This window comes from Trachypithecus francoisi, unplaced genomic scaffold, assembly GCF_009764315.1.
Source record: "Trachypithecus francoisi isolate TF-2019V2 unplaced genomic scaffold, Tfra_2.0 Lachesis_group17, whole genome shotgun sequence".
NCBI lineage: Eukaryota > Metazoa > Chordata > Mammalia > Primates > Cercopithecidae > Trachypithecus > Trachypithecus francoisi.
In genome coordinates this window covers 24182379-24207702 of record NW_022681462.1, presented here as the reverse complement: position 1 = coordinate 24207702, position 25324 = coordinate 24182379, and the positions used below count along the sequence as shown (strand labels likewise).

General features: G+C 37.1%; 1 protein-coding gene across 8 annotated transcripts in view; it reads right to left on the bottom strand.

Moving 5' to 3' along the window:
* ALMS1 (ALMS1 centrosome and basal body associated protein) overlaps window positions 1–25324 on the bottom strand; it is a 234137-nt gene that overhangs the window by 10953 nt on the left and 197860 nt on the right. For 6 of the 8 annotated variants that reach the window (XM_033175100.1, XM_033175102.1, XM_033175099.1 and 3 more), the window contains one exon: window positions 21–141. In XM_033175100.1, coding sequence (XP_033030991.1) covers window positions 21–141 — 121 coding nt within the window. Of the gene's footprint in view, window positions 1–20; window positions 142–264; window positions 1860–25324 lie in introns of those variants that run through there. The other 2 variants (XM_033175107.1, XM_033175106.1) reach the window with 2 other exon arrangements.

Here is a 25324-nt window from a genome sequence, read left to right as displayed (position 1 = left end):
GTTTAGATTCAAGTAATTACCTGCTTGTATGCCCTTGTTTAACATGTGTGCATTTTGCTTGTTGCAAAAAGTAGAGTTCGAGCTCAGGAAACTACTGGCAGAAGAGGAAATAGAGTCAGAAGAAATCACATGGTTTGCTACCTAGAAAAATAAAATAGATCTTGTTATTATTACCTGCAGTCAATGTCACAGTTACCCACAGGATAAGCAAGCCAACAAGTCCTCTTTCTAATCCAATTCAAACTGTTGAGATGCATTTAGAAGAAGCTTGAGATACTGTGAACATGCTGCCTTGTATCTGTGATAGGGAGAACGTTGTAGTTGGATAGGACTGAAGCTGTTGTAAGGTGGTAAGACAAAAAAAGCCTGGCTATTTTCACTGGGCTTGGAAAAACTCTGAAGAGAATGCTAGCCAAACATTAGTCTGATGTATCTTCAGAATGAAACTCTGAAGTGACACCTGCATATAATTTTCATGTGAGATAAAGAGGGCTGGAGATAGGTAAAAAAAAGTGATGAACTGAAGACAGTGCTCTCCAATTAAGAGCTGACTCAGACACATATATTAAGACAAACACCAAAGACCTGCAAGGCTCATGAGACGTCTTGATGAGTAGAGTATTGCAAAAAGTATTAGAGAGTCCCAAAGTCCTTTTAATTATGTTCAGAGCAAGTAGAGCAATGAAGGCAATTTCTGAGATTGCAGCTGATGGTGGAATGTTGGTAGATGACAAAAAGATTAACAAGATATAGCTGAACAAAATATTATAGTGTAAAATAGTACTTCTTAAACTTGTTCATTGTTAATATATCCATCGTTAATAAGGACAGAGGGAGGCTAACCCAGAATAATGAATTGGAATCTCTAGGTGAAGGGTCTGGGCATCTATATTTTGAATAAATGCAGGGAATTTTCTACTTAGGCAGGTCTGGTGGAGGTAAATTAAAGCCTGGGTGAGGATAGGAAACTGAGGATATCTGATCCCTTGAGCTAGATAAACCATATTCCAGAGTCATAAAGAAACTTGTAACAGAATTTTGGTGAGGAAGATCTATATTAGACAGTTGAAGAAAGGAAATACTTTGTCGGAAAGGTAGGCATTGAAAACTAGTGGGATGAACACTGATGACATGTAAAACTTAGGATGCATTACGAATCAGATAATTTGCTAGGAACTGTTCAAAAAAAAATGAGCAGATTTAAGCCAGGCTCAGTCAGGCAGGCAGAGCATGACCTGCCAGGTTAGTCTTGTTTTCTCTAGTAGATAAGGTCACTTTACTGGCTAACCAAAAGAATACGTAGCATACTGTACCTAGATTTGAACAAAATGCCAAAACATTTCATAGCATCTTTGAGGGCAAGATGGAGTTATATGGGTTGGATGATAATACAAGTTGATAGAATCATAACGGATTGAACCAATCTTATCCAAATATAATTTCAAAACAGAGATGTCTTTACTGAGTGGTGCATCTTGCATTTGACAACAAATATTTACTAAGCAATTACTGTGTGCAATCACTGGGTTTGGTGCTGGCTATTCCTTCTTAAGATTTTACACATAAATGTCTTAGAGATATAGAAAGCAGGAGAATTTACATACAATACTCATCAGAGAGAGAGCCTCTGTCAGGATCCCAAATAATAACAGGAATGATGGGCTAAATCAGAGTACGTTTAGTAGGGGCAATTGTAAGGGTCTGCTCATTAGGCAGGAGGAATGGCAGCAACTTTGATGCAGGAAAAAAAAAAAAAGCTCTGTGTCAGGATTCCAAACAGCTAGGCCAGTTTCAGGTCTTCCCTTTATTAGCAGTCTCTACTTAGGCAAGACACAACCTTTTTGTGTCAGTTTCCCCATCTAGAAAAGGAAACAAAAATCTGCATTTTAGAAAGAACAGATGATTTAGATGGCAAAATATAAAACACTAATATAAAACTAGAGACTACCATGTTACAAAAAATCTTTTTATTTTCTCCTTAAAAAAAGGAACATGAAAAAGAAGTGACTGACATGAAATACATTATACCTTCTCTGCAGCTATAAAAGGAGGGAAGAAAGCATGTTAGGTACTAAAAAAGTGTATGTAGGTGTTTGCTTTTTTATTTATAAAATGTCTCTGAAAGAAAAGAATCCAGATTGAAAGGAAGAAGTAAAACTGGTTTTATTTACAAATGACATGATCTTCTCTGTAGAAAATACTAAGGAATCCACAAAGAACTAGAACTCATAACCAAGGTTACCCAGGTTGCAGAATATAAGATTAATAAGATAAAAAATCAATTGTATTTCTATGTTCTAGCAAGTGACAACCTGAAAATAAAATTAAGAAAACTATCTCACTCACAATAGCATCAAAAAGAATAAAATATTTAGGAATAAAGTTAACAAAAGAAGTGCAAGGTTTGCACATTAAAAACTAGAAAACATTGCTGGGAGAGATCAGAGGTCAATATAAATGGGTGAGACATTCACCATACATGGATTGGAAGTCTCAAAATTGTTAGGATGGCAATTATCCCCAAATTAATCTGTAGATTCTACACAATCTCTATCAAAATTCCAGCAAGCATTTTTCAAGAAATCTACAAAGTGATCTCAACTTTATATGGAAATGGCAAGCACCACAAGAGCCAAAAGTTACTGGAAAAAAAAAAAAAAAAAGAGAGGTAGAGGACTTATATTTCGTGATTTCAAATCTTAAAAAGGTACAACAATCAAGGCATTGTGGTATTGATATAAGGATAGATACAGATTGGCCGGGCACTGTGGCTCATGCCTGTAATCCCAGCACTTTGGGAGGCCGAGGCAGGTGGATGAGGAAGTCAGGAGTTCGAGACCAGCCTGGCCAATGTGGTGAAACCCGGTCTCTACTAAAAATACAAAAATTAGCTGGGCGTGGTGTTGCGCACCCATAGTCCCAGCTACTCGGGAGGCTGAAGCAGAAGAATCGTTTGAACCTGGGAGGCAAAGGCTGCAGTGAGCTGAGATTGCACCACTGCACTCCAGCCTGGACAACAGAGTGAGACTCTGTCTTAAGGAAAAAAAAAAAAAAAAAGATATAGACATATCAATGGAACAAAATGAAAATTCCAAATGAAGCCTTACATATGTGATCAATTAGTTTTCAACAAAGGGGCCAAAGCAACTAATTGGAGAAAATAATATTCTTTTGAACAAATAATGCTGGGACAATTAAATATCCCTACACAAAGAGATGAAGTTAGACAACATACCGTACACAAAAAGTGTACTAAAAATGGATTGTAGACCTAAACAATAATTAAAACAATAAACTTTTAATGAAAAACATAGGAGAACATCTCTGTGACTTTGGTTAGGCAAAGAGTTCTTGAATATACCACCACAAGTACAATCCACAATCCATAAAAGAAACAGTTTAAACTGGACTTCGTCATTACTGTATTAAAACCATTTGCACTTCAAAAGCCACAACCTGGGAGAAATCATTTTTAAAAAATACATCTGATAAAGGACTTGTAACCAGGGTATATAGAGAGCTCTTTCAACTCAGTAGGAAGATAACCTAATTTTAAAATGGGTGAAAAGATTTAAAAAGACATTTCATCAAAGAAGATGTAAAAGTGGCCAATAAGCACACAAAATGTTCAATATCATCAGTCATTAGGGAAATTCAAATTAAACTCACAAGATACCAGTTCACACCCACTAGAATGGCTATAAATAAAAAGGTGGCTAACAGCAAGTGTTGACAAGGAAGTGGAGAAACCGAAATCCTCACATGTTGCAGGAAAGAATGTAAAATGATACAGCCACTTTGGAAAAACACTTTGGCAATTTCTGATAAAGTTAAACATAAACCTACTGTATGACCTACCAATTTCACTCCTGAGTAAAAACGCAGAAGAAATGAAAATGTATGCTCACACAAAACTTTTACACAAGTATTAATAGCAGCATTCACATTATTCAAAAATATCAAACAATCCAAATGTCCATCAACTGAAAGATAAGCAAAATGTGGTATATCCATAAAATGGAATACTATTCAGCAACAAAAAGGAACCACTGATGCATACTACAGCATGGATGAACCTTGAAATCATTATGTTAACAAAAAAAGGCAGATGCAAAAGACCACGTCGGATGCTATATACATAAAATCTCCAGAAGAGGCAGAAGGCAGATGAGAGGTTGCCTGGGGCTGGGAACGAGGATTGACTGCAAAGAGGTACAAGGGACCTTTTGGTAATGACAGAAATGTTCTAAAACTGGATTGTGGTGATGACTGCGAAACTCTGTAAACTTACTAGAAGTTAACTGTATACTTAAAATGGATGAAATCTTATTGTATACCTCTGGGAAGGAGTGTTGGGTGCTGGGGAACAGGAGTAGGAAGGACACTCCTGATCAAATATTTTGTACATGTGGTTGTACTGTATTACCAGTTCAAGAAATGAGAATAAACAAAAGCTTGTGGGGAAGGGTGTGGCAGTAAAGATTTAAGGAGTTCAACAGGAATAACATATGTTAGGCCACAGACATCCAGCCACTGAATGAAGGTGGTAAGTTGTGTTGGTCAACACGTTCTCACTACCTGAAGCACAACAAGCTTAGCTGAGAGGGACATATTTAAAAACAAGACACCAACAAACTTACACCCAGGAAAGCTGCCAAACTCAGAAAGGAGAGCAGAAACCACAGCCCATGTGGAACGGTTCATGGAGTCAAGACCTGAGAGAAAACACATCAGGAAAGGAGGCCCGAGAGGCAGAGGGCTAGATCTGTTTCCTGTGCCTTCAGAGAGCAGCTCTGAGAGCAGAGCCAGATACTCCAATGCAAGGAGATATTGGATCTAAGTTAAAGCCTTTGATAACTAGAGCCTTAGGCAAATGGAACTGCTGCCCCATAAGCAGCATGTGAGAGGTGGAGCTACTAGAGGGTGGCCTGTCATTTGGTGCAGCACATGAGAGGTGGAGCTACTAGAGGGTGGCCTGTCATTTGGTGCAGATGCAGCAGAAGTGTTGATGGCAGTGGGTAGGATCACAGGACTCCAAGAGTCCCTTCCAAGTCTGAGGTTCTGTGAACATCCTGCACTTCCAAAGGACACAAGCAGTCATGCTATGCACCACAGGGTGTGAAAAAAGACACAATTACACTGGGTTATATGAGAAGCCTTGGAATGTTTCCGTTTTCATTGAAATTCTTTTTCATTTAGTAATGCTTGCCTATAAAAAGGTAAACATTTAAAAATATAAAACAGTCTAAGAATAAATTCTCTCTCAACCCAATATAATTATCCAGCCCAGTAGGAAGATGACAATCAGAGAGGCAAAAACAATTGTCTACTAGGATGTGGAAAAACTGGAACCCTCACATACTGCTGGTGGGAATGTAAAATGGTGCAGTCATTTTGGAAAAGTCTGGCAGTTCCTCAAATGGTTAAACATAGAGTTGCCATATGATTAATTCCACTCCTAGGGTATATACCCAAGAGATGAAAACATATGCCCTCAAAAAAACTTTCATATGAATGTTCATAGCAGTTTTGTTCATAATAGACAAAAAATAGAAACAACACAAATATCCATGAACTGATGAATAGATACAATGTGTATTCATAGAATGGAATGTCCTTTGGCCATTAAATGGAATGAGTACGTGCTATGATGTGGATGAACCTTGAAAATACTATGTTAAGTGAATGAAGTCAGTCACAAAAGACTGTGTGATTCCATTTATATGAAAGGTCCAGAATAGGCAAATCCATAGAAACAGAAAGTAATTAGTGGTTGCCTGCAGGCTGTGGCAGAGCTGGGAGGTTGGGGAAATGAAGATTGATTGTTAATGGTTACAGGATTTTTCTGGAGGGTGTTTAAAATGTTCTAAAATCAGATTATGGTGATGGTTGCACAATTCTGTGACTATAACAAGACCCATTAAACTGTATACTTTAAACAGGTGAAGTTTACGGCATGGGAAATACGTCAAGAAAGGCATAAAATGCACTTTATTGTATGCAAACTGAAAAAATGTGGACTATGAAGTCTTGTTTGGAGAAAAAAAGCTTATACTCTATAGTTCTACATCTCCTATGTTACCGAAATCAGAAAAAGATCAACTTTGGAAGGTGATAAAGTGTTGTTTTCATGTAATAAACAACAAACAATCCTAACAAAAAGGTGGGCACTGAACGCTGTAGGTGTGATGGAGCACCACTCTAAAGCTGGGCCAAGCACAAACTATCAGAACCATGCCATGTGATTTTTGAATCCATCCACAGATTTGCAATAGTCACAATGCACACACCTGCACTTGTGTCCCACAATTTGTGCTGAGGACCCATCATGGGATAGAACTTTTTTTGTTTTCTTCTGAATCCATTTATATATGTGGTCAGTAAACCACAACAGTCCACTTCCCTTAGTCCGTTGTAGAGTCCCAGGCTTCTCCTCTAATAATCTCCTCATCCCTCAGGCTTGGGTGTGGAGTAGCCCACTGCAATGGACCTGACACATAAAGATTTAGGTGACCATATATTAAATGACATTGTCAGCCACCATGGGTTAGGCTTTCTGTTGTACACAATCTTGGAAGGAAATATATGCTGGCTGGCTGCTTCTGTTTTAATTTCCGTTATGAGAGCAAACTCACCTGTTGCTGTCATATACAACACTAAGAATAGAAAGTAACTGCACCATCTCAGAGATGTTTCGGGGTTTTTGTAGAACTCTTTAGCTTATTTAAGAACTAAATGAGACTCATTCCCATATTTATTGATTAAAGACATGAGACAGACCTAGAAATAAAAGCTTTTCAATTAAAAAATTACCTGCTAGGTGGAAACTGAGCTTAGAAAAACATATCCAGCATAGGAAAAGGGCCATGTTTTCTGATATGACCCTACACTGCTATTCTTCAGGTAGGAGGATTGGTACTGCTGGCCTTCAGCTAGCCAGGTGCCTGCTGGGAATGCTTTTCCTTTAGAGGCATGGGTTTATGCTAATTCATTTGTAATCACTCAGGTTTAGGACCAGAGACACACATTGATAAAACGGTCAGTCAAAATGAGAAATATAGTCTATGGCACCAAATTTTGTCTTTTCTTGTGAAAAGGTTCTAGAACTGTGTCAATCAACCAGCAAGTATATTTTCAATAAAATTTACTCACCAACAAGGGGTGACATAATTACCAAGTGTCTGTCCAAAAAATAATGCTTTGACATACATTTAATTCCTAGTGAAAAAAGGTTGCAGAAGCAGGAACTCAGGTGGTAACTATCTATTACTTACCTTTTGTAAATTAGAACTAGTTATCTATTTCTGCCAGTGTGGTTGATCAGAAAACTATGGAAAATCTTCCTCAGAAAATTAACAATGTGCTGTGCCTGCATAACAGGCTCTTGAAAAATTTGTTTTGGTATGTGAAGAAGTAAAGATTGCAGAGAACAAACAATTTTGAGTGAATCCAAAATTCAAATAACAGTTAAGAGAATGTATAGCTAAAATGCAGTGGAAATTATTACGGTCAATGATCATTACAACTGAGGTCAAAAAACTCTAATGGGATAATAAAGTTTCCCAGATAACGGTAGGGCTTTGGGTTGGACAGAAAGAAAATGAACCAAGAGCTAAAACACTCAATTAACTCATAGGAAAACCAGAAGGTTGACAAATGATCGTACAATTTTGTAGAGGGTGACAGAGCTAGACAGCATGTTTCCCAAAGGTTTTTCTATCAGCTTTGAAAAATGACGGCCTGGAAGTAGCCCTACACATTTGTTTATTCTGTGCATTCTCCCAAATATGTTTCCTCTTGGCTTTCATAACTATGAGAATTACCACCACCTTTACACGGATGACTCTAAAATCTTCATCTCACTCATGATATCCTCATGGGGTCAGATCCATCTAGCTTGTCAGATATTTTCACTTGGATGATCTGATCCAACTTCAAGTTTAATAAATAAAACTCCTTCATATTTCAGTCAGAATTAATTTCCTCTTCAGGTCTGTCCATTTTTATAAGGTGTCCATATGTTATTTCAGTTGTTTTGAATGGAAATTTCAAAAGAACCATGCCAATTATTTACCAATTCTAACTGATTGGAGTCTAGCTTAACAAAAGAACATTAGATTTTTCTAATAAATTCATTTATTGACATTACTTTATTTAAAATTCTTTATTGGCAACTAGCTACCATTTGGAAATAAATTTATACCTGTACACACAAAAATAAATTCCATGTAGATTAAAAGCTTAAGCTTAAATTAAAGCTTAAGGTTTCCATATCCCTCAAAAAGTATCAAAAGTAAAGCAGGATAATTTTTTAAAAACAAATCTTGAGGCTGGAAGATCTTTCTTAGCACGAACACAGAAATAAAGAAGTACATAACAATACTATTCCAGTATTAACACAATGTAATTAACGCTTAAAAATCAATAGGAAGCCAGGCACAGTGGCACATGCCTGTAGTCCCAGATACTCAGGAGGCTTAGGTGGAAGACTGGTTGAAGCCAGGAGTTTGAGATCTGCCTGGGCAACACAGCAAGACCACATCTCTAAAAAAGAAAAAAAAGTGGCCAGGTGCGGTGGGTCACGCCTGTAATCCCAGCACTTTGGGAGGCCGTGGGTGGATCACAAGGTCAGGAGTTTCAGACCAGCCTGACCAACATGGTGAAACCCCGTCTCTACAAAAAATACAAAAAAATTAGTCGGGCGTGGTGGCGCGCACCTGTAATCCCAACTACTCAGGAGGCTGGGCAGGAGAATCGCTTGAACCTGGGATGCGCAGGTTGCAGTGAGCCGAGATCGTACCACTGCACTCCAGCCTGGGTGACAGAGCGAGACATCTCAAAAAAAAAAAAAAAAAAAGTAACAAAATATAATTTAAAAAACAGTAACTACAGTGGTCTCCAAATATGTTTACAAAAATGAACAGGAAAAAACCTTCAGAGAAAAACAGGCAAAGGATACATAAAGGTAATTCTCAAAGTAAGAAATGTAAATGGCAAATGGGAAACCTAATAGAAATGCAATTTAAAGCACTGGCAAAATTAAAAATTATAATCGTTAAGTTCAATTTTACTGTATCACAGTTACAGAATATGGGCTTACTTATAAAACTTCTGCTTTGAGAATTTATCAATATTTTGTCTAATGTACAATTAATTTTGTAAATATTCCATAGGTATTTGGAACAACTGTGGATACTGTATTTTGACAATGAAGTTTTACCAGATATTTAAATCAAGTTTTAAAATATCGTTATAAAAATTTTCCATATATTTTCTTACTCATATGTACAAATCTGAGGAAAGCTCACTAAAGCATGTCACTCTGTGCTTTTGTCACTTCTATAATTATGTTTGGATGAATGAACAAATGAATGTATTCTGGTTGAAAGCATTGTAAAGTATATAAAAAACTCTCTTCCCATGGAAATTAAAGAGATACTCTAGATGTTCAAGACAAGTATTATTTCATTAAAAAGAAAAAGAAAAAAAAAACCCATCTTCCCATGGCACAGAAACTTGTTTTACTAGTGTTCTGATAAAAATTAGAAATAATTGGCAGAGAAGTAGAAATGGAAATTTTCATGCACTGCAGGTAGGAATATGAACTGGAAAGTAATTCGGTACTAATGTAGGAAATTAAGTATACAAGTCTGTAAGCCAAGAATTCCACTTCTGGGTATATATGCTAAAGATAGTTTCAGACAGATGCATAAGGGGATATGGAAAAAGACAAGCACTGCCATGTTCTATGGTGCTGGGGAGCTGACAGTAACGTGGGTGCCCTTCATAGAGAAGTTCATGGGTAAATGGGTAGCTGCACTCCATGGAGCATTTTGCAATTAGAAACTTGGATTAGATATACTTACAGCAATGTAGGCAGACTTTGAAAATACAAAACTTAGCAAACATAACAAAAATAATGGTATATCTTTTATATATGAAAGTTCATGCATACTTACAAAATAAGTATTTTGTAAGAACTCATGTAACCTGAAAGATATTTACATAAGACTGGTTTCCTATGGGGAGACAGAAATGAGTATGGGATATGGTGATTAAAATTTTAAAAGAGGGGTCACGAACTGAGGAGTACATTTAACTCAACCCTTGGCACCGGAAGTTAAAAGAAAACTGTACTTTATGGCACAGAAACCATGTATACTAGTTCTCTAATCCTATTATTTCACTATACTTCTAGAAGGGTTCATTATGACTAGTTTGGAAGGCTCAAAATGGTCTTTTACACCCAAAATAGAAGCCAATGAGAAATTTGAGAATTCACCTTCTAATCTTATAAATAACATTTTCTGTTTATCAGTCTGGCTTACCTTATTTTATTATTGTTAAACAAAAACAACTTTTATGGTTTCTTATTAGAACATACTTCTTGTAAAAAATAGATAAAAATATAAAAGAAAAAATCATAATTCATATTTTTATAATTTCAGTTTTTTGTTCTATGCATGATATATATTTTGCTCCAGTGATATTGATATGTATACATATATACACATATATGTATGTATATTTGGATTATAATATGTATACATAGTTTTATATCTTAACTCTTTCTCTGTAAACATATAAAAAAATTTACTCTGGATTTCAGGATGCTGCTTTTGAGTGTACTTTCTCTTCATATATAGGCATGTAAAGTCTGATATGAACTCCATTTTATAAAAATATACGAAACATTGATAAACATTTAGTTGGACGCAAAGCTCTCATTTTCTTTTCTCATGGAGGTCTCTCTGTTTGGTAGTTTGCTTGTGTTGTTTATTTCCCCACCTGCTGGAAACATGAGCTAATATAATTAAGGAGAGATCTAAAATACAGAGAAATGATTCACCATTTTCAGCTTTTTCTTCATAAAGAAAAACTGCTGAATGACCTTTTTTCTTCACTTTTTATACTGACAGTAGTAAACTATCCCTTCTCCCCCACCAGAAGATGACTAGACACCAAGAAACAGAACTGCAGAAGGAAGACAGGAAAGAAAAAGAGTGAAAACACACAGAGAAAGCACAGAGACAAACACAGCAATACCATAAGAGAGAAGGGTGGGGGAGGAAAGAGTAATCAGAAGAAGAATAGAGACACACAACAGACACAGTGGGAACCAGAGAGAATGAGAGTGGGGCATGTGGGGCCGAGTGCAGGTGTGGGTGAGCAGAGGCAGACAGAACAGAGAAGCACACAGAGTGCAAAGAGATCACAGAGAGAGAAGAAGGCCTGGACTGCAGAGATTGCAAGGAAGACAGCATAGGGCAGAGAGAAACACAGAAAGAGCGAGTCAATAGTTTTCTTTATGTCCTTTCCTGGTTTTGGTATTAGGGTGATACTGGTTTCATAGAATCATTTAGGGAGGATTCCCTCTTTATCTTTTGGAATTGTTTCAGTAGGATTTGCACCAATTCTTCTCTGAATATCTGATAGAATTCAGCTGTGAATCCATCTGGTCCTGGACTTTTTTTTTTGTTAGCAGTTTTTTAAATTACTGTTTCAATCTCACTACTTATTATTCATCTGTTCGGAGTTTCTGTTTCTTCCTGATTTAATATAGGAGGGTTGTATATTTCCAGGAATTTATCCATCTCCTCTAGATTTTCTAGTTTGTATGTGTAAAGGTTTTCATAATAGTCTTGATGATCTTTTGTATTTCTGTGGTATTGGTTGTAATATCTCCCATTTTGTTTCTAATTGAGCTTACTTGGATCTTCTCTCTTCTTTTCTTGGTCAATCTCACTAACGGTCTATCAATTTTGTTTATCTTTTCAAAGATCAACAGACCAATATCCCTGATGAACATAGATGCAAAAGTCCTCAACAAAATACTAGCTAACCGAATCCAATAGCATATCAAAAAGATAATCCACCATGGTCAAGTGGGTTTCATCCAGGGATGCAGGGATGGCTTAACAAGCACAAGCCAATGTATGCGATACACCACATAAACAGAATTTAAAACAAAAATCACATGTTCATCTCAAAAGACGCAGAAAAAGCATTTGACAAAATTCAGCATCCCTTTATAATTAAAACCCTCAGCAAAATTGGCATAGAAGGGACACACCTTCAGGTAATAAAAGCCATCTATGGCAAACCCACAGCCAAAATTACACTGAATGGGGAAAAGGTTAAAAGGATTTCCCCTGATAACTGGAACAAGACAAGAATGCCCACTTTCACCACTGCTATTCAACACTGTACTCGAAGTCCTAGCTAGAGCAATCAGACAAGAGAAAAAAATAAAGAGCACCCAAGCAGGAAAATAGGAAGTCAAATTGTCACTGTTTGCCGATGATATGACTGTATGCCCAGAAAATCCTAAAGACTCATACAAAAAGCTCCTATATCTGATAAATGAATTCAGTAAAATTACAGGATACAAAATCAATGTACACAAATCAGTAGCACTGCTATGCACCAACAAAGAACAAGCTGAGAAACAAATCAGGAACTCAATCCCTTTTACAACAACTGCAAACAAAACAAAACAAAACAAAACTTAGGAATATACCTAACCAAGGAGGTGAAAGATCTCTACAAGAAAAATGAAAAAACACTGCTGAAAGAAATCACTGATGACACAAACAAATGGAAACCTATCCCATGCTCATGGATGGCAAAATCGATATTGTGAAGAATGAAACTGGATCCTCATCTCTCACCTTACAAAAAAATTAACTCAAGATGGATTAAAGACTTAAATCTAAGACCTGAAACCATAACAATTCTGTAAGATAACACTGGAAAAACTCTTGTAGACATTGGCTTAGGAAAAGAGTTCATGACAAGAATCCAAAAGCAAATGCAACAAAAAACAAAGATAAATAGATGGGACCTGCACATCAAAAGAAATAATCAGCAAACAACTCACAAAATGGGAGAAAATGTTTGCAAACCATGCATCCGACAACAGACTAATACGCAGAATTTACAAGGAACTCAAACAAATCAGCAAGAAAAGAACAAACAATCCCATCAAAAAGAGGGCAAAGGACAACAGACAATTCTCAAAAGAAGGTATACAAATGGGCTAGATTCAATGACTCATGTCTGTAATCCCAGCACTTTGGGAGGCTGAGGCGGGTGGATCACCTGAGGTCAGGAGTCCGAGATCAGCCTGGTCAATGTGATGAAACCACTACTAAAATACAAAACACAAAAACAAAAAGTTAAATACTGAAAATACAAATAATTAGCTGGGCTGGTGGTAGGCACCTGCTATCCCAGCTACTCTAGAGGCTGAGGCAGGAGAATTGCTTGAACCCGGGATGCAGAGGTTGCAGTGAGCAGAGATTGTGTCACTGTATTCCAGCTAGGGCGACAAGACCAAGACTCCATCGAGGGGAAGGCAACAAGTATATGAAAAAATGATCATCATCGGCCAGGTGTGATGGCTTACGCCTGCAATCCCAGCACTTTGGGAGGCTGAGGCAGGCAGATCATGAGGTCAGGAGATCAAGACCATCCTGGCTAAGACAGTGAAACCCCATCTCTACTAAAAATACAAAAAAATTAGCTGGACGTGGTGGCACACGCCTGTAATCCCAGCTACTTGGGAGGCTAAGGCAGGAGAATCGCTTGAACCTGGGAAGCAGAGGTTTTGGTGAGCCAAGACTGCACCACTGCACTCTAGCCTGGGTGACAGAGTGAGACTCCATCTCAAAAAAAAAAAAAAAAAAAAAAAAAAGCAAGCTCATCATCATTAATTATTAGGGAAATGCAAGTTAAAACCACAATGAGATACCACATTACTCCTGCAAGAATGACCATAAATAAAAAAATTAAAAAAAAAATAGATGTTGACGTGGACATGGTGAAAAGGGAATACTTTTACACTGCTGGTGAGAATGTAAACTAGTATAACCATTATGGAAAACAGTATGGAGGATCCCTTAAAGAACTAAAAGTAGAACTACCATTTGATCCAGCAGTCCCACCACTGGGTATCTACTCAGAGGAAAATATGTTATTATATGAAAAAGATACTTGCACATGCATGTTTATAGCAGCATGATTCACAATTGCAAAAACATGGAAGGAGCCTAAACGCCTATCAACCAATGCAAAAAGAAAATGTGGCACATATACACCATGGAATACTACCCATCCATAAAAGGAATAAAATAATGGCATTTGCAGCAATCTGGAGTTGGATACCATTATTCTAAGTGAAGTAACTCAGGAATGGAAAACCAAATATCGTATGTTCTCATTTATAAGGGGGAGCTAAGTTATGAGGACACGAAGGAATAAGGATGATATAATGGATTTTGGGACTTGGGGGGAAGGGTGGGAGGGGGATGAGGAATAAAAGACTATACATTGGGTACAGTGTACACTGCTCAGGTGATGGGTGCACCAAAATCTCAGAAATCACCACTAAAGAACTTATCCATGTAATGAAAAACCACCTGTTCTCCCAAACTATGGAAATAAAGAAACAAGCTTTGTGTGTGTGTATATATATGTGTATATATGTGTGTGTGTATATATATAATGTGTATATATACACATATAAAACTAGGACTCCTATTAGGGAGAAAAAAAATCAGGGTTGCCTCTGCTAACACAAACATTAAATACTGGCACCCAGAAAAGAGAAGCAAAATTAACAGAGTTTTGAATTAAGAACTGTTAATCAAAACTTTTATATCCAACCCAGTTGTTCTTGTACATAAAGGTAACAGTCTCAAATTTGCAAGAACATAAAAGACGATCACTCCTGAACACGTAACATTCTAGTCAAGCAACAGATTGAAATTAACAAACTCATAAATAGGTATGTGAAAAGATTCCTGGTTAAATACTGGCCCTATATTTAAATACAACTAATGTAAAATAACTCATGATCTTATAAAATGGAAGTAAAATATTCTAATTCTTGAAAGAGAAGCTAGTCAATGTAGTAATACTACTACTATAAATGAGCTGAGACAAAATTCACAAAATATAACCACTATTGGTTAGTTGGGGAAAATTATGTGGGGGATAGGTGGGAAAAAGTAAAATCAGTTTCTTAATTTTTCATATGATAGAGCCAACAGATAGTTTCATATCTGATAGTGATAGATTGAGAAAGTGGTTGAAGCATATTAGTTAATTAGATTACATAGTTGCTAAGTTAACAAAAAACCGACTTGAAGAAACATGTATTACATAGCAATCAACCAGAAAGATTGGAAATAGCAAGAAATCATTAAAAATGATAAGAAATCCTGAATAGCCAAAACAATTTTGAAAGACAAGAACAATGTTGGGGGATTTGCACTTCCTGATTTGAAAACATATTACCAGAGGAACAGAAATCAAAATAGTGTGATATTCGCATAAAGACAAACAAGTAGACCAATGAAATAAGAAAACATGCCCAGAAATAAACTCTCACATATATGTTCAAATGATTTTTGACGAGGGTGCCAAGACCACTCAGTGGGAAAAGGATAGTTTTTCAACAAATGATGCTTGGATAACTGGATATCCACATGCAAAAGAATGAAACTGGATCCTTATCTTATACCTATGTACAAAAATTAACTCAAAATGGGTTAAAGACCTAAATGGAAGACCTAAACCTATATAACTCTTAGAGAAAAAGCTTCATGACATTCAATGTGGCAATAATTTTTTGAATATTACACCAAAATCACAGGTAACAAAAGCAACAATAGACAAATGGGATCATGCTAAACTTAAAAACTTGTACGTCAGGGGACACAATCAACAGAGTGAAAGACAACCTATTGAATGGGAGAAAATATCTGCAAATCATGTATCTGGGAAGGGGTTAACATACAGAAAATATAAAACAGTCCTAACACAACAAAAATCAAATAACCTAACTACAAAGTGGGCAGGCCAGGTGTGGTGGTTCATGCCTATAATCCCAGCACTTTGGGAGGCCAATGGGGAAAGACTGCTTGAGCACAGGAGTTCGAGACCAGCCTGGACAAAACAGTGAGACTCCGCCTTTAAAAAAATAATAATAATAAATAAATAAAAAAGAAAGAAAGAAAAAATGGACTTGAATAGACATTTCTCTAAAGATGACATACAAATGACCAAAAAGCATATAAAAAATGCTCAGTATCACTAAGCATAAGAGCAATGCAAATCAAAACAATATCACCTCACACCCATGAGGATGGCTACTATAAAAAAAAAAAAAAGTGTTGGTAAGGATGTCAAGAAATTAGAACCCTTGTACACTGTTCGTGGCATTGCAAAATGGCACAACACCTATGGAAAACAGTGTTGAGGCTCCGCAAAAAGTTAAAAATAGAACTACTGTATGATCTGGCAATCCTTCTTTTGGGTATGTATCCCAAGGAAATGAAAGCAAGGTCTTAAAAAGACATTTACGTACCCATGTTCACAGCAACACTATTCACCATAGCTAAAAGGTGGAAACAACGCAAACGTCCATCAACGAATAATGGATCAACAAAATGTGGTAAATGTAAACAGTAGAATATTATACAGACTTGGAAGGAAATCCTGTAACATGCTACAACATGGATGAATCTTTAAGCTCTTATGCTAAGTGAAATAAGTCAGTCACAAAAAGACAACTCTGTATGTTTACACTCACATGAGGTGTCTAAGGTAGTCAAATTCATAGACAGGAAGCAGAATAGTGATTACCAGGAGCTGGGGGAGGGGGACAAAGGCAGTTGTTGTTCAATGGGTATAGAGTTTCAGGTTTGCAATATGAAAAAGTTCTGGAGATCGGTTTCTTTTTTTTCTTTTCTTTTTTTTTTTTTTTGAGGCAGAGTCTCGCTCTGTCACCCGGACTGGAGTGCAGTGGCCAGATCTCAGCTCACTGCAAGCTCCGCCTCCCGGGTTTACGCCATTCTCCTGCCTCAGCCTCCTGAGTAGCTGGGACTACAGGCGCCCCCCACCTCGCCCGGCTAGTTTTTGTATTTTTAGTAGAGATGGGGTTTCACCGTGTTAGCCAGGATGGTCTCGATCTCCTGACCTCGTGATCCGCCCGTCTCGGCCTCCCAAAGTGCTGGGATTACAGGCTTGAGCCACCGTGCCCGGCCTGGAGATCGATTTCAACACTGTGTGAATACATTTAACATTACTGACTTGTACACTTAAGAATAGTTAAGAAGGTAATTTTTTGGTATGTGTTTCTTACCACACACAAGAAATTCACCCCCTCCTTGCTTTGAAATGAAATTTAGTTGAACAAACCTTTATTTAATAAACATAGCAGAATGAAAAACAAAAGCCAAAATAATAAAATTTAAACCAAACATATTTACAACAATAAACTTAAATGGAACAAATTTGTTTCAAAAGAAAGACCTTCAGATTGGGTGGGAAAAAAGTTAAATTCAGATGTTACTAACACCTGAGTAAAGTGACTCAAAAAGTCTAAAAGGATGGGCAAAGAGCAATAGTGCAAATGCAAATTTAAAAATAAACTGTACCGGATGAAGTAAAATCAAAGGCAAAGATATTAAAAACGGAACACAGGCCGGGCACAGTGGCTCATGCCTGTAATCCCAGCATTTGGGGAGGTCAAGGCGGAAAGATCACGAGGTCAGGAGATCAAGACCATCCTCACAAACATGGTGAAACCCCGTCTCTACTAAAATACAAAAAATTAGCCAAGTGTGGTGGTGCACGCCTGCAGTCTCAGCTACTCAGGAGGCTGAGGCAGAAGAATCGCTTGAAGAATCGCTTGAACCCAGGAGGCAGAGGTTGCAGTGAGCTGAGATTGTGCCACTGCACTCCAGCCTGGGCAATAGAGACTACGTCTCAAAAAAAAAGAACGCCTATCACATATACTTATATTGATGTCACTCTAGTTATTTTGATGGTCAGAGGAATACGCAACTCTACTTGGGAACGACAAGCAAAAATGGTGGAGTAGAGACCTCCAAGGGAGCCACTGCCTTCTCTAGAAACATCAGAAAATATGGAAAACTGTCAAAACCAACCTCATCTGAACTTTGGAAGATAGTCAAAGGTTTATAGTAACCAAATGTTTGCTAAACCAGGAGAAAGGCCATCAGCACAAGGTAGAAGAATTTTGTAGCATTTTCACTTAGCCTTCTGCTATCGCCTTACCCAGCATGGTGGTCTTAAAGATGGCAGCCCTTGGTCCTGCTGTAGGTACCTTCTCCCAAAGAGAGCACGGAGTAGTACCTTGTTCCCAAAGAATTGTGTTTGTTTTGACATGTCTGAGTATTCACTGTGGACTGACAGAAGGGACCTGCCTTAGTTTCACCTAACATAACTCACTTAGAGTGAAAAAGTAGTTTTATAGAGGAAGAATCTTCCTTGAAAATACTGAAAACCAAATGAACAAGGCACTACTGCCTGGAGCAAAAATTAACAGTTTGAGGGAAACAACAGATACTAAAAGCAGGGAAGAAACACTGAGAATCTTTGGGGCATAAAGAATTGGAAAATTTCCCATGTACACCAGGGAAACTAGAAAGTGCATGCACAGAGCAAGATGCATGTTCAGAAAAGACCTGAGAAGACCAGACGCTTCCACCACTGGTTGACCTTTAGGCTCAGTACAAGTAGGAAGCAAGGCTAAGGCAGAGTTGTGAATGGCCTGGCTAAGCACTGAAGGAGTGTCCGAATGCAGAAAATCTGCAAAGACTTGGGGAATTTTCTTTTTTCTTTTGCTTTTTTTGGCCCCAGGAATTTAAGAAAATCTCTATCAAACAAGTAGCTAGCTACTGAGCTAAAGGAACAGAAATATCACACACCAATCAAGAGTATAGTCGTTACAAACATAATTTAGAAAAGTCACTAAATAAACCAACAACTTTAACTTACAACAAGCAGTAACTACAAACCCTAGAGCAGGGGAGGAAAATCTGATGTCCAGAGTTATCATATCATATTCAAAATGTCAAAATTTTAACAAAACGCCGGGCGCGGTGGCTCAAGCCTGTAATCCCAGCACTTTGGGAGGCCGAGACGGGCGGATCACGAGGTCAGGAGATCGAGACCATCCTGGCTAACACTGTGAAACCCCGTCTCTACTAAAAAAAATACAAAAAACTAGCCGGGCGAGGTGGCGGGAGCCTGTAGTCCCAGCTACTCGGGAGGCTGAGGCAGGAGAATGGCGTGAACCCAGGAGGCAGAGCTTGCAGTGAGCTGAGATCTGGCCACTGCACTCCAGCCTGGGCGACAGAGTGAGACTCTGTCTCAAAAAAAAAAAAAAAAAAAAAAAAAAAAAATTTTAACAAAACATTATGAGGCATGAAAAGAAACAAGAAAGTATGGTCCATTCATGGGTTAGAGGAGAGAAATAAATAGAAATTGTCCCTTAGGAAGAACACGCAGTAGACTTACTAGGCAAAAGCTTTAAATCAACTGTTTTAAATATGCTCAAAGAGCTAAAGGAAACCATGGATAAAGAACTAAAGGAAATGAAGAGAACAATGTCTCAACAAAGAGAATATCAATGAAGACAAAGAGGAATCGAATAGAAAATATGAAGCTGAAAAGTACAAGAGCTAAAATGAAAAATTCACTAGAGCAGTTCAATACCAGATTTGATCACACAGATGAAAGATCAGTGAACTTGAAGATAGGTGAAATGAAATTACATACTCTGAGGGACAAGAGAAAACAGAATGAGGTAAGTGTGGTGGTGCATGCCTTGTAGTCCCAGCTACTCAGGAAGCTGAGGCAGAAAGATTTCTTGAGCCCACAGTTCAAGGCTGCAGTGAGCTATGATTACATCACTGTACTCTAGTCTGGGAGATAGGCGAAACCCTACTCTAAAAAATAGAAAGAAAATGAAAGAAAACAGAATGAAGAAAAATGAACAGAGCTTAAGAGACTTGTAGAACACCATCAAACTTAGCAAGATATGCACATTAGGAATCCCAAAAGAGGAGAGAAAGAAAGGGGCAGAAAGAATATTTGGAGAAATAATGGTTGGAAACTCCTCCAACTTGATAAGGGGAAAACATGAATCTAAATGTCTAAGTAGCTCAATGAACTCTTAGTAGGATAAACTGAAAGACAGCCACACTGAGCTATGTTATAATCAAAATGTCAAAGCCAAAGACAGAGAATCGTGAAAGCAGTAAGAGTAAGGGTGAGCACAGAAGGGATCCTTGGTAAGATTAATTGCTAATTTCTCACCAGAAACCATGGAGGCCAATAGGCAGTGAAACGACATATTTGAAATGATGAAAGATAAAAAGTGTAAGACAAGAAATCTATCTCCAGCAAAACTTTAAGAATAAAGGAGACTTTGGGAGGCCGAGGTGGGTGGATCACCTGAGGTCAGGAGTTCAAGACCAGCCTGGCCAACATGGTGAAACCACGTCTCTACTAAAATACAAAAATTAGCTAGGTGTGGTGGTGGGTGCCTGTAATCCCAGCTACTCAGGAGGCTGAGGCAGAATAATCACTTGAACCCGAGAGGTGGAGGTTGCAGCGAGCCAAGACTGTGCCACTGTACTCCAGCCTGGGCGACAGAGTGAGACTCTGTCTTAAAAAGAAAAAAAAAAAAAAAAAAAAGGCACAGTACAGTGGCTCACGCCTGTAATCCCAGCACTTTGGGAAGTCAAGGCAGGTGGGTCACCTGAGGTCAGGAGTTCAAGACCAGCCTGGCCAAAATGGTGAAATCCTATCTCTACTAAAAACATAAAAATTACCCAGGCATGGTGGTGGGCGCCTGTAATCTCAGCTACTTGGGAGGTTGAGGCAGGAGAACTGCTGGAACCCAGGAGGTGGAGGGTGCAGTGAGCTGAGATCGTACCACTGCACTCCATCCCAGGCCGACAACAGCGAGACTCCATCTCAAATAAAATAAAATAAAATAAAAATAAAAATAGAGGAGAAATTAAAGACATTCCCAGATAAACAAAAGTAAATTTGTTACCAGTAGACCTTCCCTATAAGGAATGATAGAGTCCACTCCAAGGTGAAATGAAAGGACACTTGACAATACCTTGAAGTTACACATAGAAATAAGGCTTAAGGCATATACATGGAAATAAGGCATAAGAAATAAGGGTAAGGCAAGTACACAGGTAAAAATAAAGTCCCTATTATACTTCTGGTTTGTAACTCTTCCCTTTTTCCTTATCTGATTTAAAAAACGAATGCATAAAATAATTATAAATCTATTTATGTGGGGACAAAATGAAGATGGAATCTGTGACTATAACAATTAAAGAGGAAGGGATGGAGATGTCTACCCACAGTTTTTGTATATTATTAAAGTTAGGGGGAAGAATAGAGATGTATTAATAACAGTGTTTGTATATTATTGAAGCTAAGTTGGTTTTATTTCATATTAGGTTGTTATATGTTTAAGGTATTAATTGTAATTAAATGTAACCAGTAAGAAAATAACTATGAATTGTTAAAAAAAAAAAAAAGAAAGAAATGAAAAGGGAATAAAACTGGTACACTACAAAAAATCAGTTAGATACAAAGAAGGCAGCAGAAATGAAAAACAAAAAAGATATGACATAAAGAAAACAAACAACAACATGGGAAAAGTAAGTCCTTTCTTATGAAATTAAATGTAAATGGATTATACTCACCAATTAAAAGGCAGAGAGGGCAGAATAGATTATAAAAAATGATGATCTATGTTATGTCTAAAAGAGACTGGCTTTACATCCAAAGACACAAAGAGTTAGAAATTAAAAGGATAAAAATGGTATTCTACGCAAATAGTTACCCAAAAGAGAGCTAGGGTAGTTACCCTAATATCAGATAAAACAGACTTTACATTAAAAATTGTTACAAGAGACAAAAATAGGATTTTGTACTGATAAAAGGATTAATCCATGAAGAGGATATGACAATTATGAACATATACACATCTGACAACAGAGCCCTAAAATGTATGAAGCAAAAAAATGACAGATTTCAATGGAGAAATAGATAGTTCCACAGTAACAGCTGGAGACTTCAATACTCCACTTCTGATAGCCATAGAAAAACTGGACAAAAGACTGATAAGGAAATGGAGGACTTGAACAACAAAACCAGCTAGACCTAAAACAATAGAGAACACTCCAAACAGTAACAGAATACACATTCTTCTTAAATGCACATAAAATTCTCAAGGACAGATCATATGCAAGGTCATAAATGAAGGATTGAAATAATACAAAGTATATTCTCTGGTCACAATGGAGTAAAATCAGAAATCAATAACAAGGAAAGGTGGGGAATTCACAGGTAGAAATTAAACAACACTGTCCTAAATACCCAATGGTCAAAAAAGAAACCAGCAAACACTTTGAATGAAAAAGAAGACAAAACATGCCAAAACTTAACGGCATGCAATGAAGGCAGAGCTTATCTACAAAAGCAAGGCTCAAAGAGACATTTATAGCTACAAATGCCTACATTAAAGAATAATCCCAAATGAATAACCTAACTTTGAATCATAAGAAATGAGAAAAAAAAAAAAAAAAAACTCCAAAGCAAGCAGAAGTAATAATGTAGATTCAATGGAGATAACATGAACTACAGAAACTGACTCAAGAAGAAACAAAATCTAGACTTACAAGAAGACATTGAATCAGTAATGAAATAAAAATTTCCCCAAAGAAAAGCACACGATCAGATGGCTTTACTGGTGAATTCTACCAAACATTTAAAGAATTAACATCAATCATTAACATCAATCCTTCTCAACCTCATTATCCAAAAATAAGGGGTGGGAAAACTTCCTCGTTCTACAAGGCCAGTAGTACCCTGATACTAAAGGCAGTAAAGACATCACAAAAACACTATAGACCAATATTCCTTGTGAATACAGATGTAAAAAGTCCTCTTCAAATTCTAATAAACAATCTTGCAGCATATGAACAGAATTTTATGATCAAGTGGTATTTATCTCAGGAATGTAAAGTTGGTTCAAAATATGATTATCAATAAATATACACCATATTAACAGATTAAAAGAAAAAAACAGGCCAGGCATGATGGCTCACTCCTGTAATCCCAGCACTTTGGGAAACCGAGAGGGGTGGATCACCTGAGGTCAGGAGTTTGAGATCAGCCTGGCCAACATGGTAAAACCCTGTCTCTACTAAAAATCCAAAAAATAGCTGGGTGTGGTGGCAGGCACCTGTAATCCCAGCTACTCGGGAGGCTGAAGCAGGAGAATCGGTTGAACCCAGGAGGCAGAGGTTGCAGTGAGTTGAGATCATGCCATTGCATTCCAGCCTGGGCAACAAGAGCGAAACTCTGTCTCAAAAAAAAAAAAAAAAAAAAAGGAAGGAAAAAGAAAAAAACAGTAATCTCAACAGATGTTGAAGAATTTGGCAAATACCAAAATGCTTTCATGACAAAAATACTCATCAAAATACAAAAAGAAGGGAATTTCCTCAACATGAAATCCTAGAGATCCTTAAAAATCCACAAGAAAATAGTTAATAAATTCAGCAAAGCTGCAAGATACAAGTATGTAAAAATTATTTATGTACCTATACATTAGCAATGAATAATCCAAACATGAAATTAAGAAAGAGGACTGCACATATGATAGTATTAAAAACAATAAAATATTTACTAAAAATTCATGAAATCTCAAGGGACACCGAAGAGCCAAAATGATTTTGAAAAAAGAACTAAGTTACAGGTTTCACACTACCTGCTTTCAAAACTCATTATAAAGATACAGTAAATCAAAACAGTGCAGTATTGGCATAAAGAGAGACATATAGACTAACATAATAGCACAGATAAAAACCCTCACATATATGGCTCAACGATTTTTGGCAAGAGTGCCAAGAACATTCACTGGGGAAAAAACAAAGTCTTTTCAACAAATGGTGTTGAGAAAATGGGATATTCACATGCAAAAGAATGAAGGTGGACCCTTATCTTACACTATACACAAAAATTAACTCAAAGTGGATCAAAGACCTAAAAGTAAATGCTAAAATTATTAAACTCTTAAGAAGAAAACTTTCATGACACTGGATTTGGCAAATATTTCTAAGATATGACACCAAAAGCACAAGAAACAAACAAACAAAAAAAAATAGCTACATTGGACTACAACAAAATTTAAAACTTCCTTATGTCAGAAGACACGGTTAGCAGAATGACTGTTGTAAAAGAGGCAACCTACAAAATGGGAGAAAATATTTGCAGATCATGTATCTAATAAGAGATCAATATCCAGAATATATAGAAAATCCCTACAACTCAAAAATCAAAAAATCAGCCAGATTTTAAATGGCCAAATGACTTTAAAAGACATTTTTCAAAAGAAGATATACAAATGGTTAAATAAGCACATAAAAAGATGTGCAACATGAATAACCACTAGGGAAATGCAAATCAAAACCACAATGATACTAACTCACACCCAATAGGATGGCTAGCTTATATATTAAAATATAGAAAATAAGTGTTGGCAAGGATGCAATAAAACTGAAACCCTTGTGAACTGCTGGTGTGAATATAAACTAAAGCAGTAACTGCGGAAAAAAGTAGGAGGGTTGGAGGAATCCTTATACACTGCTGATGGGAATGCAAAATGGTGCAGGTACTATGAAATAGTCTGGCAGTTCCTCAATAAGCTAATCACAGAATTACCATATGGCCCAGCATTTCCATTCCTAGATATATACCCAAAAGAACTGCAGACAGGTGTACACAAATGCTCTATATCAGTTCTATTCACAATAACCAAAAAGTGGAAACAACCCAAATCAATGAATGAATGGATAAACAAAATGTGGTATATACATGCAATGGAGTAATACTCAGCTATAAAAAGCAACGAAGTATTGATACATGTTATGCCATGGATGAATACTCAAAACATTACGTCTAAGAGAGAGAAACCTGATACCAAGGTCATATATTAAATGATTCCATTTATATGAAACAATCAGAATAGGAAAATCCTCAGAGACAGAAAATAGATTACTGGTTGCCAGGGGCTGGTGAGAAGAGGGAACAGAGAGTCACTGCTTAATGGGTACAGGGTTTCCACTGGGTTAATAAAAAATTTCTGGAAATAGATAGTGGTGATGGTTGTAAAACATTGTGAATATACTCAATGCCACAGAATTGTATACTTGAAAATGATCAAAACTGTAAACTTTATGTCATGTGTATTTTACTACACACGCACAAACCCTCTCCTGGATCCATTTCTCTGTCTCCCCTATGGAACAAAAGCCTTACTCTGTGTCATTCCCAATTCTTCACTTACTTTAAAAAAAGCATATTCTACTGTTTATATATGTAAACACTACCAAAAGCTCAATGATGAGAAATAATATTTATAACAAATTGTCTGAACATCTCATGCCTCCCTTCCTCTAGACCAGTGGTCTCCAAT